Source organism: Budorcas taxicolor, chromosome 11 (assembly GCF_023091745.1).
Source record: "Budorcas taxicolor isolate Tak-1 chromosome 11, Takin1.1, whole genome shotgun sequence".
Classification (NCBI taxonomy): Eukaryota; Metazoa; Chordata; class Mammalia; order Artiodactyla; family Bovidae; genus Budorcas; species Budorcas taxicolor.
This window is the reverse complement of record NC_068920.1, coordinates 128,582,770-128,598,764: the sequence shown is the minus strand read 5'-3', so window position 1 is coordinate 128,598,764 and position 15,995 is coordinate 128,582,770. Positions and strand designations below refer to the sequence as shown.

The 15,995-nt window shown below is 47.8% G+C and overlaps 1 protein-coding gene across 1 annotated transcript in view; it reads right to left on the bottom strand.

Annotated features, from left to right (window-relative positions):
• The window catches only part of CAPN13 (calpain 13), a 54,696-nt gene that overhangs the window by 28,530 nt on the left and 10,171 nt on the right, over positions 1-15,995 (bottom strand). Inside the window, exons 4-6 of the mRNA XM_052649490.1 lie at positions 10,436-10,569; positions 3,947-4,121; positions 2,926-3,000 (exon numbers count right to left, since the gene is read on the bottom strand). Coding sequence (XP_052505450.1) covers positions 2,926-3,000; positions 3,947-4,121; positions 10,436-10,569 — 384 coding nt within the window. The remainder of the gene's footprint in view (positions 1-2,925; positions 3,001-3,946; positions 4,122-10,435; positions 10,570-15,995) is intronic.

Here is a 15,995-nt window from a genome sequence, read left to right as displayed (position 1 = left end):
CCTTGCCCCAGGGAGTCACCGACCCAGCTAGGTGCATAGTAAAAAATGCCAATTTCATTTATCTTCCTGTCTGTGTCCAGCCCAGAGGGAGGATGAGCAGATTAAAAAGCATGTTGCATTTATGGGCTGGTTTAATCTTAGCACTTGTGGTCAGAGTTGTAAACCCCTCTTTCTGGAGGAAGAATCTTTAATCAAGTTCTTGGGTCCTTGTCTGACTGGGTTACTTCTTTCTGACAGGGCTCTGTTATCACATGGGCCTTGGCCAACTGGTTCAGGGGTCACCTTCAAGGCCAAGGTCACGGCTGCATCTGAGAATGGGCGAGCTTTCTTGCATTACTCTCCTGGCTACTGACTGTACCCTGACCCTGGTCAGATCTCTCAGAAAGGGAGCCACTGGGAAGAGGTGATCCAGGTCATCTCTCCTGGATAATAATTCCTTGAAAGTATCCTCTTGAATGTGAGTTACATAGGTGGTTAATAGTGACTCCTAGAGAAAATTGTTTCATGGCTAACAGTAGATTAAAACCAAGCTGCACTTATGTTGTTAATACAGGCCTTCTCAGAGCCTTTAAATGCTAACATCCAAATACTGCCTTTGCAGAGTATCTCACCAGGCTGGCACTGCTGAGAGCACATGTTGGGAAGTGTCAGTAGCCACAGAATAGCAGGAATGGCGGGAATGGACCGTGCAGGACACACGGTCTTCATCACCTACTGTCACAGGAGAATGTCCTATTCAGACTGCTCAATGCATTGTAAGAACAACTCAAAGCATGTGCTGTGGGGGAGAAACATTAGGGCCATGAGCAGCAGCATCAGGAGCACAAACCCCGGCTAAACCCACACTTGGACTCCCCAGTTTGCCTCCCTGAGCTTGCCCTAGAAGTTTCTTTGGCTACTCTGTCACTGCCATGCCCAGGCCCAGCCTTGGCAGGACTCACATTCCACAGCCATCTGGACCTCTCGATACACAAAGTGCCTTCTCCCCGGTGTTCAGAGGAGAAACAGAGGCTATGTCAATGTATTTAAGGGCCTTGCCAGGAATGGCCGGCACATCACACAGGTACCACAGCTCTTTCCTTCTAGGCCCAGTACAGATGTCACTCATTGATCACAGCTCTCTTTTCCCAGTCTGGAAGCAGAGCCAAAGTCTTGTCGACACAGTTATCTCGGCAGCAGTGCTGGGATCAAGGCTGGCACACGAGAAAGCCAATTTGCTCTCCCTAGCCTAGACTTGTCCACATCTGGGATGGGGAGCTTTGGGGGAGCAGAGCATCCATCCGTGGTCAGATGTGATAACAGTACTGTCTGTCTCCACTGAGAATTCAGAGAAGGGCATGGCCAGTTCCAGATGAAGTGCATCGGAGCCGTTGGGACTGGGATCTTCTGTGGCCTGGGTTTGTCAGGGCCTCTTCCTTGCTTCTGAGAAATATTTGAGCTCCTCACATACATTCTATGATGGAGGATCCGTGATGTCATTTTCACAGGCCAAGAACAAATGCATTGATTCACGCAGGCAAGTGCCCACATCCATTGATCCAAGAGCATCTATTAGGTGCCTACTATCCTCCAGGTGCTGTGCAGAGGAAGCATTTTGGTCCTGATTTCCTTAGGGAGGTAGGCAGGGGGGCAGGAGACAGAAGGTATTGCCTCTGTTTTGCAGATTGGACCATTCACCCAAACACAAAACAGTGAAGCAGCTGGCCTTTGGTCAATGGACAAGAGAGACAGATTGGCACAGGGAAGGGAGATACGAGAAACAAGCCAGAAATAGAAGCTGAGGCTTTGCATTCCTTGTTCCATAAATACATGTGAAAAATGGACCCTGGGGTTTGTAAGTCTGTCTCTTAGGCCCTAGAAAACATTATCAGACCTCAAGAGCTGTGAGAAATACAGGGATCAGGGTGGGGGTAGCATTTGTGGGAAATCATCACAAGGCCAGGAAGGACGTTCCCTGCCATGTCTGCGTGATGAGCATAGATGGGAACTAAGGAGACGTGGTGTCTGAGCCCAGCCACTGCAAGCAGCTATGCAACCCTGACCTTCCCTGCTCAGGCCTTGGTTTCTCATTTATGAATGAAGGAGGCTGGACTTAAGTCATGTTTTCCAGAATAAATGTGACTGCACACACCGGTGACATGCATTTTTGTCCAACCCAAGTCGATTGTTGCACTGGGGAGAAAGACTGTCCCCCAAGAGCCACCCTCCCCTCTTTTGTGGGAATAAAGTTCTAGCTGGGCATATGGCGGCCCTACCAGGTATGTTTTCCAGATACCCCTGGGCCTTGGGGTGGCCCGGTTAGGTCCAGACTCATGGAATCTGAGAGGTGTGTGCCTGCATTGACACATGCCTTCCAGATGGGTGTGTAAGTGTCCCTAGCCTCTTTCTCCTCCCCAGGCTGGGAGATGAGGAGACCCGAGGCAGCTGTCCTGGACTCACAGGTAGAAGCCCCATGTTACAGATGGCAGAGCCACCTACCAGCTCTGGAATCACCTGCTCACCTGAGGCATGAACTTGATCTTGTTTGAGCCCCTACATTTTGGAGAGTCTTTGTCATAGTTAAGTTGGTATGTAGCAAATAAAACCCTTTCGGGACAAACTCTCCTCCAAAGTCAACTGGGTAGCTATTCTGCTTTCTTCTGGGGCTAATCCCCCAACTTGGCTAGACACTCAGCCTCTCTGAGGACATTTAAGGAGAGTAGATCTCTGGTTGGGGGGTGGGTGTCCCTGAAGGATGGTGATACCAGACACCAGAACTTTTGGACCAACAGAGGGAATGAGGTTGTCCATGACAGGCCTGGGCAAAGCAGAGGCAAGAGTGATCAGTACCCGTTTCAGCTTTGCTGGGCTCACCTTGGCATGCGATTCGGATTCCTGTTTAGGGGAGCAAGAACCCTGGGGCACCGTGTCCACAGGGAGCCTTACCTGCTCAGCGCCAGTCACCGTGTAGGCATGCCGGCTCACCAGTCCATTTTCCATCCTCACGGACTCGCTTATGGGCTTCAAAGGAGAAAAGCAGACCAAGCAGTAAACGCTCATGTGTTCTTCAAAAGAAAACCCCAGAAAAGCACAACTCACTCAGCAGCTGAGCTGGGGCTAGATGACAAGCCTCCCACTGACTCACGCTGGAATGCCATGTGTTCCTGGATCTCTTTCCTAGAGCGGCGGAGTTTGAAGGCTGTAGGGTGTCTGAGGCCCCAGGACTTCATACCTCAGGTGACCACCCTATGACAGACAGAAGCCCACTGGGTCCTGAGGACCTGGGCTGCTTGCTTTTCTCTAATGGCTTGTTATCAATGAGACATACCCCAACAGATATCTTCTGGGCATTTTGTGGGGGTCAGGAAGACCTGCCACCTCCAGGCCATGAGGAATTGGGATTTAAAGTGCATTTTGGTTTCAGGTGGTGTTTCAGACCAGGGGCGTGTGACTCAAAGCCCACGTGGTTAAAGAGCGAAGGAAGGATCTGCAGGGATAGGGCACTGGCTGCCTTGGAACAGAATCAGATAATTTGGAGGGTCAGCCAAGCTTTTCAGAATGGGGGATGCTGCCTTTGGGGTGCTGCCTTTACAGCCAGTGAGAATCAAAGGGCCTCCCCCGATCACTCTGAACCCTACTGCTTCTGGTCACAGGAAGCAGTGGGCAAAGGCTTCAGCATTAGACAACAGCACCCGAAGCCCTGCTCAGCTGCTTACCGGCTGTGTGATGCTGGGCGTTTCACCTAGCCTCCCTGAGCCCATTTCTTCTTCTGTAAGTGAATTCTGTGCTCCCTGTTTCATGGAGGGCTGTTGCGAGGATTAAACGAGGCAGTGTCAATAAAGCACAGCATCAGTGCTCCATGGTGGTCACTTGGCCATTCCCCTTACTAACTGAATGGGCCAGTGGCTGAACACTCTGGGGTGAGGAAAGGCTCGAACCAGTGTAACAAGATCCCTGATCCACTCACCCCGGCCAGGGTGCCGCAGGTCATCAGAGAGCCTGCCTCCGCTGCCGTCTTCACCAGCATCATCAGGTCAGGCGGGGATGAGTGCAGGCTGATGTTGGTGACCACCCACCCCGTGAGGTCCACCAGGGCATCGGGGAGGTAGCCATAGTGCAGGTTGGCATAGGACCCATGAAACCTGAGAAAGAGGAAGGCAGATCAACCCCAGTGGTGCCTCTGGTGCCTCCAGGAAGGGAGATAGCACCCTGGACCTCTGTGTATTTCCCAGGGGAAGGATTTACCAAACCACCCCTTGGCTGTGGCCATCCACCCAACTTCTGTTCTCCTGGATAAAGATTCTAGAAATGTGCCACCCTTATCGCTTCTTTTTCCTGGTCCCCTGGGCAGTCTCACAGGTGGCAGCATTATACAGAGGTTAGGAATGCAGGTGCTGGGGCCACAGGCCAAGGGTCAAATCCCAATCTCCCCAGATATTTAACTGCTTGACCTTATCTAAGTTACTTAACCTCCTAGGGCTGGGCTTCACATAGTGCCTGGCACATGGAAAGCCTTTAATAAAGACTGGCTATTAATACAATGAGGATCCACTGTTTCCTGTTTAACAACGGTGGTAAGTACTAGCTGTGTGCAGGGTACTTTGTATTCAAAGACAGGTGAGACCTCTGCCCTCCAAGAGACCACAGTCAACCACTCTGATGCCTTCTGTGACCATAAGCAGCCTTAGTCCTTACTCTTGTGTGAAGCTTGATGCAGAATTTCCCTTTCCATCCTCAGAACTAACCCTCCCCCAACCCCAAGAATCATCAGGGAGGTGATGTCACTGAAGGTAACACAGGTGAGGACGAGGCTTCCATACACATCCCCCATACATACCAGCTAAACTCTCAGACCCGTGCTCCAAAGTGCCTCTCCCACCCTCCCACGGGGTTTCTGCTTCGGGACCCACAACCCGAGAAAAGCCCAGCCTTACTGCCCCTATCTTGCCTTCCTCCCAATTTTCTCCCAACTGTGGCAGCCCCAATCACCTACTGGTGAGGCAGACAGTCTCGACTCAAGAGCCAGTCTGCCTGGGCCACCTCCTGGCCTCCCCTGTCATGATGTCTCAGGCTTGGGCAGGAGGCTGAGCTTCTCAAGGTCCCCTCTGCTCATCCAGGGAACGGGCTCTTGCAGCGGTGCTGCCAGTAAAGCAGAGACAGCATGTGGAGCGGGTCTGGGTCACGGAGGTGTGCTTCCCGTGGGCACAATCGGGACAGCAAGCCCCTGCTTCCCTGCTTCTACTGTCCCCCCTGAACAGCAGCACTCGCCACCGAGATGCTCTCCCCTTCAAAGGACACGTCAGGTTGCTTGGCCTTCCTCGGGTGTCTGTTAATTATGAGAGTGCGTGGATCAACTTGGAACAGAGAGGAAGTGACTGGGGGTTCTGGGAAAGTTTCTGAGAAGGGGCACAACTCTGAACTAAGTTTTATCCAAGTAAGGCTATGGTTTATCCAGTAGTCACGTCCGGATGTGAGAGTTGGACCATAAAGAAGGCTGAGCACTGAAGAATTGACGCCTTCAAATTGTGGTATTGAAGATTCTTGAGAGTCCCTTGGGCTGCAAGGAGACGAAACCAGTCAATCCTAGAGGAAATCAACCTTGAATATTCATTGGAAGGACTGATATCGAAGCTCCAATACTCTGACCACCTGAAGCAAAGAGCTGATTCATTGAGAAAGACCCTGATGCTGGGAAAGATTGAGGGTAAGAGAAGTGGGCGGCAGAGAATGAGATGGTTGGCTGACATCACTGACTCAATGGACATGAATTTGAACAAGCTCCGGGAGTTGGTGATGGACAGGGAAGCCTGGTGTGCTGCAGTCCATGGGGTCACAAAGAGTCGGACATGACTGAGCAACTGGACAACAAGGACAGTGGGACAGACACTCTGGGGAGGAAGAAAAGTCAGGGAAGCTCTGGAGCCGGAAGAGTGTGGTGGAGTGGGGCCAGTGATGGACTGACTGGTGCTCCTGGGAGAGGCAAGATTGATAGATCACGGGGAAAGCCTACAGCAGGGGCCAGACGGATGAGGTCATATTTGATTTGAGAACTCAAATTCCTGTCAATGGGGTGACCTGGAAAGGTTACTGTGGGGTCCTAAAATACAGGCCGGGCAAACCCACAACAACACGAGGTGAGCCGGGCTGGGTGGGAGACCCTGCCTCCCATAGTCAAAGCTGTCTGGTGGGCATGTTCCCCATCACTGCCTGGTCACTTGGGCCCTGGCCAGGGATCTCAGCTTTCCTGTCCCTGATGGGCAAGCAGTGGCCAAGCCCCTCCCAAGGAAAGCCCTGGCCTTGGCTTGCTTTCTGGTAATGAAGGTCAGGCGTGGGTCCATTCTGCTGCCGCCTCTACTGGGGCCCATGGCCTCGGATAAGACCCCTCCCAGTCCTCAGCCCTTCACCCAGATCTGCTCTGGGGCCCCTCAGACATCCCTCTCAGCATACTTCCAACTCTGCTGTTCTCTTCCCCTGAGACCCCCAAAATTCACATAAACCCACACCAGCAAGCACAGATAAGCAGCCGCTCTTCGCAGGACACTGTCCCAGGTACAAACACCATGGATGCTGAGAAAGCCTTGTTTTAATGAAAGCAAAGGACCCACAGAACCCAACGGCCATTCTACAGGAAACAGATGACAGATGGATCTCGACTTGTTATTAAACTGGTTCTAAATCTTATCTCCCTCTCTCTGACTAGGGTTATGTTTGGTATTAGACTCTTATCTCTGTGATGTTTGCTGAGTCAACTGCAAAGCTTCCCTTTGGTCACGATTGTGCCCAGGTGGGTCTCAGTATATCTGACTCACTTGATTTTCAACATGTTTTCAGGCTCTGGGTCATAGATTAAGAGGGCACTGAGGGTGCCAGAAGGTCACCAAGACCAGTGAACCAGTGAAGTTGCTCAGTTGTGTCCGACTCTTAGCGATCCCATGGACTGTAACCTACCAGTCTCCTCCATCCATGGAATTTTCCAGGCAAGAGTACTGGAGTGGGTTGCCCTTTCCCTCTCCAGGATATCCTCCCGACCCAAGGATCAAACCCAGGTCTCCTACATTGCAGGCAGACAGTTTACCGTCTGAGCTACCGGGGAAGCCCAAGACCAGGGTTTTAGAATCTATTCCAGAGCCCACCAGCATGACCTGCCTCCCTTGCTGCCACACCCCATTCTGGCTTCAAATAGAACCGCACCAGAGCCACACCAGGAATGCCCTGCTGGCTCTGTCCCGTCACTCCAGGGCCGCGACCTCAGTCTTGTTATCTGGGCTTCACTCTCAAATGCTAACCTCCAGCTCTTCCTGACACTGGAAATGAGCAACAGCTTCAGTTAGGAACAAGTTGGCTCAAAAGAAACAATGTACAAAAACAGTACTTGCAATGCACCCTCCAGAAGGACAGGGACTGGTGGTGGTGTATAGGGTTGGAACCTTTTTCTAGGGCCCAAAACTGCATGGTCCCGGGTCTTCAGTCTTGCCAAACAATGTCTGATCACATGACCAAAGACCTCAGTAGACTCAGCTTAATCACTTGCACCTGCCATCACATCACTATTCGGAGTCTTGGCTTCCCCGTATGAACCAATGCTTAAGCACTGGTTAGGAAGATCTTTGGGGAACTTGATTCCAGAACACTCTCCACTACTCATTTTCTCCCGAAATGTGGGGTCCCCTGGCCTTCTGTCTCCTAGTATTGATTCCTAGCTGTGATGTGTCCCTCCCTGTGTGGCTCTTGATGCTAGCAACCTCTTACACACATACGACTCTTGCACCTGATGTCAGCACCCTACCCTCTGCAGCCATCACAGAGACACCAAAGGAAAGGGGAAGGATCCACGGCCAGCGGCCCCTCTCTCGGTGTCGTCCACAGCCTCCTCTCGCTATGTCTCCCTGATGCCTATGTATCCTGTCCCAGCAGTGGCTGGGTGTTTAGAAAGAGCTCTCTCTCTGCTTTACAGACACGAGCTCACAGATCCTGCTTGTGTTTCAGGGACATGGCAGCTCTTCTCAGCCACCTTGGCTGACAGGAAATAGAAGAGGGAAAGACAGAGAGTGCTGCGTTTGCCACACCTGTCACTACGCCTGTCACCTGGACCCAGGAATTCTGAGAGAGCCTTGTTCTCACCCCTCAGCTTCAGCCTCATTTTAGAAAAACGTCTCTCTACCTGACAATGATAGGAGAGAGGGAAGAATTCAGATGTCAGGTCGGATCCAGGAAGGATGCTGAAAGGCTGTAATTCTGAGTTGCAGAGATCCCAGAAAGGATGCTAGGCAGCCTACCAGATTTTGTCCCCCACTCTCCTGTTTTGTGACCTCTGGGGAAAAAAAGACAGGCAAATATATATTTTGTCCCCTCCTGACTCACTTGACCAATTCATTTCCAGACCCCCCAGCTGCAACAGTGTTTCAAAGTCTGGAATCCAAGTGTTCACTCAGTATTGTCTACACCCTGGGAGGGAAAGAGGACCGTCTCCACTCAGACATGTGGGTTCTCCATGCTTGTTCTTGTGGGCCAGAGACTGAAGCAAAAAGAAGCAAAAGACAAATCCTTTTCTTCTAGGACAAGCAGTGTCAAGGGATGATGGACAGGCATGTGCCTGGGGAGGACAGATCTGATCCCACCTAGGCCTCAAACACTGTGTTACTCTGGGCATCCCCCACTAGCTTCGGTTTCCTCATCTTTCAGAGAAGGTAGGGTTTGATGCTGACAGAGGCTCCGTCTAGCTCTGATGTGCTCTATTTGATTTCCTCCACATTCTACAATCCCCTTCTTTGGATGGAGGGGAAAGCTTTTAAATAGCTTTGGAGTTGGCAACATTTTCTCCGGCTCTAGGTTTCTTCAGGCAGTTCAGTGTGGATTCTGAGTCCAGTTTCCCATTTCTTTTCAAGCTGAATGACAGCTTTAGGTCAGCTGTTAACAAAATGGGGTCAAAGTCATCACTTCATTCTCGAGCTCTCTAATTCTCCAAGTGAACCGCCTTGCTCCCCCCTTTCAATAAAGGAAAAAAAAAAAAAAAAATGAAGCCCTGGAATGGTGAGCGCTGAATCCACCCAAGAAAGATAATGGCAGTATTTGCATAAGAAGCTTAGAAGTGAATTAACCTCCCAAAACATATGGATTGTTTCAACCACCTTGGTTGTTTTCTGGGCTTCATTCTCAAATGTTAATGTCCAGCTCTTCCTGACACTGGAAATGAGTAACAGCTTTAGTTTGGAACAAGTTGACTCAAAAGAAACAATGTATAAAAAGAGTGCTAGCTATGTGCCCTTCCGCAGGACAGGGACTGGTAGTGGTCTGTGGGGTCGGAACCATTCTTCAGAGCCCAAGACTGGGCGGGGTGGGGTCTACAGTCTTGCCAAATAATGTCGCCTGATCAAAGGACCAAAGACCTCAGTAGACTCAAGTTAATCACTTGCACCTGCCATCACATCACTATTCGGAGTCTTGGCTTCCCCATTCATCATATGAAGCACTGGTTAGGAAGATCTTTGGGGAACTTGATTCCAGAACACTCTCCACTACTCATTTTCTCCCGAAATGTGGGGCCCCCTGGCCTTCTGTCTCCTAGTATTGATTCCTAGCTGTGACGTGTCCCTCCCTGTGTGGCTCTTGATGCTAGCAACCTCTTACACACATATAACTCTTGTATACCCTACCTGGGCCAGCCTGAGCATCTCTACTCCAGCATGTAGCGCAGTGCCTAGACTATGACGAAAGGCACAATAAACATCTGTTGAATAAAATCAACACAAATTGTGCAAGCGAAGCACGTGACTTGAGGAGTTCATAGGTACTTCAGCTTGTGAACACCAGAAAATAGTCCTTGACACAGGGTGTTTAGACCATATGATAATAAGCAGCTCCTGCCCTGCCCCCCACACATAAATCCAATCTCACGGTACCCACACCAGGCCCCAGACTGTCTGCTGGGGTTGCTGCTCATATCATTCCCATTGTTGGGGATGTCCATGCCCCCATGTCCCCTCTCCCTCTTCTGAAATCTCACCCATCCTTTAAGACCTCGCTCACTGCCACCTCCACTGTGCAGCGTTAGCTGATTCTCTGGTGAGTCAGAAAGTCAGAACTACTGTCTCTCTTCTCTGCCCTCTCAGCAGACTTTGCCCATGATATTGTATTTTATTTGGGCCTGTACACCAGCCCCTAAAATAGTACCACTGTCAGTCCCTACTTCTGTCCAGCTCTGCCCCGCCCACCCCTCGCTGTGTGCCTCTGGGTCCCTCCCAATGGTTGTGTCTAACACAGCCTTGCACATGTGATTATTTATATAGGATGTCCCATGAGGTGGCAAAGGCTCTGAGGCTCCCAGGGGCACTGCTTGAATTGAGCAGAGTTGCCAAAAGTCTCAGGACCGACTGGTGGGGAGCATCTGTCAGGGCTAGTGGCTGGGCGGGCAGGGCCAGTATCCAGACCCCAGGCATGGGGACAGGCCCATCCTTACTTGGCGTAGGCCTTCTCCAGCAGGCACGGCCAAAACTCTCGCTTGTTGCGAGGTTTGACAAAGAGGTACTCGTTGTTCAGGACAGGTAGGCGATCGTCAATGACCACTTCCACCAACTGGCCACACCTCCAGAACTGGAGGAGAGAGAGCAAAATATATGCCTTAGTAGAGCTGGGGCAGGAGGGAGGTGCTGATCCCCCAACCCAGGCCAAAAGATTACCACCATCGCCACATGACCACCACAGTGTGACAAGAAGTCTATGCAGATCAAAATCCAAGCCCAGGTTGGCAGACAGGGGACGGGCCTATCATCTCCACTGACAGGTGAGTCACAGGTCGAGTTAATCAAGGAAAACACAGGCAGGGAGGAAGGCGTCTCGGGTCTAGCTGGACTTTGCTACTAATTCCTGCCTCACTTTGGCATGGCCTTTGTGAGCTTCGGACACACGCAAGAGGCTCCAGGTACATCTTATGTACAAAATGGGCGCAGCAAGAGCAGATGCTGATAGCAGAGGAGAATGGGTGACTGGGAGTGTCCTGATGGGGAAGGAGAGCCTTTGGGGATCTGGAGGCTCGAGGGAAGAAGGGCAGGATTCCTGCAGGTGGCAAGGAGGTGGGAAAGCATCCCAGATGGTAGCCACAGAGTGGGCAGGGCGCGGAGGCCTCCAAACGTGAGGTTGCTGGGGAGGACTGAGCAGGTTGAGCCTCACCCTAGCCCTCCTGTCCTCACGTCCGGCTGGCTCTGCCATCAGAGCAGCAGCGATGAAGTGGGCTGGCACTGCTGCCTCCAAGAGCGCAAGCGAACCAGATGTTCCTCTCCAAAACAGACTGGTTTAATCTTCAGCATTCAACTCTTAATGGTTCACCCGGGGACGCTGCCAAATGATGAAAATTCATAACAAAGGCAGCTTTTTGGAGTTTGTTTGCTGGTCTCTGGATCAGCAACAGGGCTTCTGGTCTTAGGCCTGAGTCTTGACACAGGCAAGCCTCCAACAGCATGGTTCAGAGTAAGGCCGGGTGGATGTGATCCATCACCTGCTCGTGGTGAGGGGGAGCCATCCGCGTGGCCTTGTCCACAGCTTAATGTCCCAGGTGTTGGATTATTGCACCTGCATGAGGATGCATTATCGAAGCAGAGATGGAGACCAAGACAGAGATGTCAGGGGAGACAAAACAAAGAAGGTGTTCTTGCGGTCTTTAATGAACCAGTCCACTGGAGCTGGTGTTCTCACAGCTGTGGGTCTGCATCCCCACTACGGTCAGATGCACAGGCGGCTGAAGTGGGGAGCCAACAGAGACGCTATTATAGTGAGATCATTGAACATGTCTGAAGCACCAAGGAAGATAACCCTGGCTTTTGGATGGAGGGTACCAGAAGCACAGACCGATTGGAGTTTAATTGGATGGCAAAGTGTAGGAGCCAGTGTCCAGTCAGTGGAACCATGTGCCAGGCCTAGTTTTATCCTGAGCAATAGCTATTGGATAAGATACTTAATTCTCTGTGACTCAGTTTCCTCATCTGTCAAATGGTGGTAAGAGTAAGAAACACACTGACTGGATCAGATAAGACTGTGAGAGTGGGATCACAGTTTTGAAAGAAGGAACTGTTTTTTCAATAGCCTTTTTGTTCAGCACCTAGGATAGTGCCCAGCACACAGTAGGCCACCAAGAGTGAGTGAGTCCTGGCTTGAATGAGCCCCTCTGATTGGTTCCACCTTTACTTGCACCTTCCCAGGCCAGTAGAGCTGACCAGACTTGCTCTCCCTATACAAAGGGAACCTCAGATAAGATCACTGTTTCCAGAAAGGATGTAAATGGCCTGATGAAAATGGGCTTGTCAAGAATGAGGTCAGCGATCTGTGTTTCCTAGTTCACTTCTCTGGATGAGGAGGGCTGGCCCCTAGATAATGTCTGCACCCTTTAACAAGCAGCCATCTGACCAGCACCCAAGTATCTGCAGGAAACCAGAAGGGTTTTGGGCAAAGCATCCAAGTTGCCCAGATACAAGGCTCTTTACTGAGAACTGTGCCCAAACTCAGAAAGAACAGATATACAGAGGTCAATACTGCAGCTATTTCTGGAGAACCGTGGGACTTTCTTCACCTTCCAGAAGGGCAGAGCATACCCTGCCTAGACCTCAATTTGTCCTAACCACCTGTCTCTCCACCACTTGTAGCTTTGAGGTGAGCCTGGACACAGCTAAACCCTGCCCCCTCTGGCTAACTTTTCAGTGTGATCCTTGGACCAGTAATATCAGCATCATCTGTTAGAAGACCTAGCATGCAAATAATTGGACTTCAGGAAGAGAAAACAGGATAAAGGAGGATGCCCAGAAAAAAAATGGAAGGCAACAGCTGAGCAGAAAAAGGAGGCAGCTCTTCAGAAAGAAGGGGCTTACTGAATTCCAGGCAAGATTATTCTTCAAAAGGACACAGACATAGAGAACAGACTTACGGACACAGCGGGGTGGGGGAGGAAGGAGAAGGTGGGATGTATGGAAAGAGTAACACGGAAACATATACATTAAGTAAGTAAGTGAAGTAGCTCAGTTGTGTCTGACTCTTTGAGACCCCGTGGACTGTAGCCTACCAGGCTCCTCTGTCCATGGGATTTTCCAGGCAATAGTACTGGAGTGGATTGCCATTTCCTTCTCCCATGGATCTTCCCAACCCAGGGATCGAACCCGGGTCTCCTGCATTGTAGACAGATGCTTTACCATCTAAGCCACCAGGGAAAATAGACAGCCAATGGGAATTTGCTGTATGACTCAGGAAACTTAAACCAGGGTTCTGTAACAACCTAGAGGAGTGAGATGGGGAGGGAGGTGGGAGGGAGGTTCAAGCGGGAGGGGACATAGGTATACCCATGGCTGATTCATGTTGATGTTCAGCAGAAACCAACAGAATACTGTAAAGTAATTATCCTTCAATTAAAAATAAATACATTTAATTATAAAAAAGGCATACATCTGGACATATTCTAAAGAAATTTCTGAACCAAGGAGAGAGAGAGATTGGATAGCAAAGTGTAGGAGCCAGTGTCCAGTCAGTGGAACCATGCTCCAGGCCCAGCTTATCCTGAGCAATAGCTATTGGATAAGATGCTTAATTCTCTGTGACTCAGTTTCCTCATCTATCAAATGGTGGTAAGAGTAAAAACCACCTCACACTGTGACTGGGATCGGATGAGATTCTGAGTGGGATCACAGTTTTGATCATATGAACTTGCAATTTGAAAGAATGTGTTGCATACCAGGTCAAGAAAGTAGATTGGATATTTCTTCTGCAACATTGGAGAAGCTATAAGACAATGGAAAAATGTTTACAGATTTTTGAGAAAAAGGAATGTAATCCAAAAATCCTAAATCCAACTGAAATACTGTTTTAAAGAAAGAGCAAGTGAAAAAAATACTCACGTAATCTGAGGAAACTATTCAAGGAATTACTCCTACCAAATGATAATGAAGTTAGAACAAAAATCTTAAGGGGAAATGAAGGCTGAAGGAAACAATGGTGAATTTGAATGGTGAGTTTTGAATATATTTTGGACAAGAAACATACTTGTAACACAGTGAGAGTAAAATTGATAGTGAAAGGATGAGCAAAAATATAACAGGGAAATGTAAGTAACAGGAATCTAGAGTAGCAATGTGAATATCAGGTGAGGAGGAAGTCAAGGTTAGAAGCTTCATACATAACAAAGAGGGATATTGTGTAAGTTTTGTTCTAAAAGCTGAAGAGCAAACACATAATTATTTGGGTACAAAAGAATAGAGCAAGAAAACTATGAAGTCAAAACATAAAAGGAACCCTCCAAACTATAACTTCGGGAAAGAACTTTAATTCACTTCTTTTAGAATATGACAAATCAAACAGACAAAAGATAAGCCAAGACAAAAGAGATAATTGCAGATCATATAATCTATAAATCAGGGAACTTGATTGCATAGATCAAACTTACAACCACTGGATAATATATTAAAAATATATATATAGCAAAGAGATTGATAAAGTAGACTTAACCACAAATTAGAGGAAATTAAATAAAATTTCAGAGACTTATGTAAGCAACTTTGGGGCAATGCATTTAAAACTATAGAAGAAATAGTTGATTCTCCCAGCAAAATATAAATTTCAAGAATTAACTCCAGAAGAAATAAGAGGCCCAAGCAGATCAATAGCTATTGAACACACTGGAAGAGTTAAAGAAATCATATTTTAAAAGGAGATAGGTCCAGACAGTTTAACAATTGTCTATTTCACTTGCAAAGAACAGATAATCAATGATTAACAACCATTATATAAATTATTTCAGATCAAAGTAAATCTCAGTTTGCTCATATTAAAAAGCTAGTATAACTCCAAAGAAAAACAACAAAAATCTGGAATCCAATTGTACATGTGATATAGATGTAGAAATTCTAACAAATTTTTAGCAAATTGAATCCAACAGTGAATTAAAAGAATGGTATACCAGAAAGTATGCCACTAAAATCAAGAGAAGGCAGAATTTTGCTCTCGTCACCTCATTCAAAATTACAGTCTTCTAATTAATACAGCAAAACAAAATAACTCTATAAAAAATAAATATTGAGACAAAAGTATCTTTATTTGTAGATAATACTAGATAACTAAAAAATATCCAGACATTAATAAAGAAAAAATTAGAATAAGAGAATTTGATAAGGTAGCTAGATACAACTTAACATAAAAAAGGACTAGCATTCTCTTCTCATCAACATATAGTTAGAAAAATCATTCATGTTAGCTACAAAATTGTAAAATATCTGAGAATACATTTATCAAGAAGGGTATGGAAGGAATATCAAAACATAACTATAGCATTTTATTGAAGGACATAAAACTAGTTCTGAATAAATGGAAAGATATACTGTGCTTTTGAAAAGGAATAATTACAATAATAAAAATGTGATTTTTCCAAATTAATACATAAATTTAATGCGGCTCTATTCTGCTTCATGGTGGCTTTTCTTTTTAATTAGAAGCAATGATTTAAAAATTCTCACAGAAGAACAAATGTGCAAGAATCAACAAGATAAAATATTTTTGAGGGAAAGACACTGAATAATGAAGGAGAACATGTGCCACCAGCTGTCACAACTCACTCTGAAGCTGCTGAAATCAAAACAACAGGGTGTGGCACAGGCCAGACAGACAAAATCACAATGGCGTACAGGGTCTTTGATCAATAATTCTTTTCTTTGGCTGATTGTTTCTGCCATACTTTTTATTGGGTTGCCCAAAATGTTCTTTCAGATCTTTCCATAAGATGCTATGGAAAAAAAGAAAAAGAAAAGAAAAAAATAGATGCTATGGAAAAAACCAAATGAACATTTTGGCCAACCCAATATTTACACGAAAACATGTTAACTGTTTTCTTCTCTATGTGTTGCCAGATCCTGAGTTCAAATCCTTTTGAGGAGCTAACACACATCAACTAACACTTACGTGTCTCTCCCACGTCTCAGGCTGCTAGACCAAGAGAACGTTCAAGACAGCTGCCTCCCTAGGCTCACAGAGAATCCCATTTAAGGAGCATC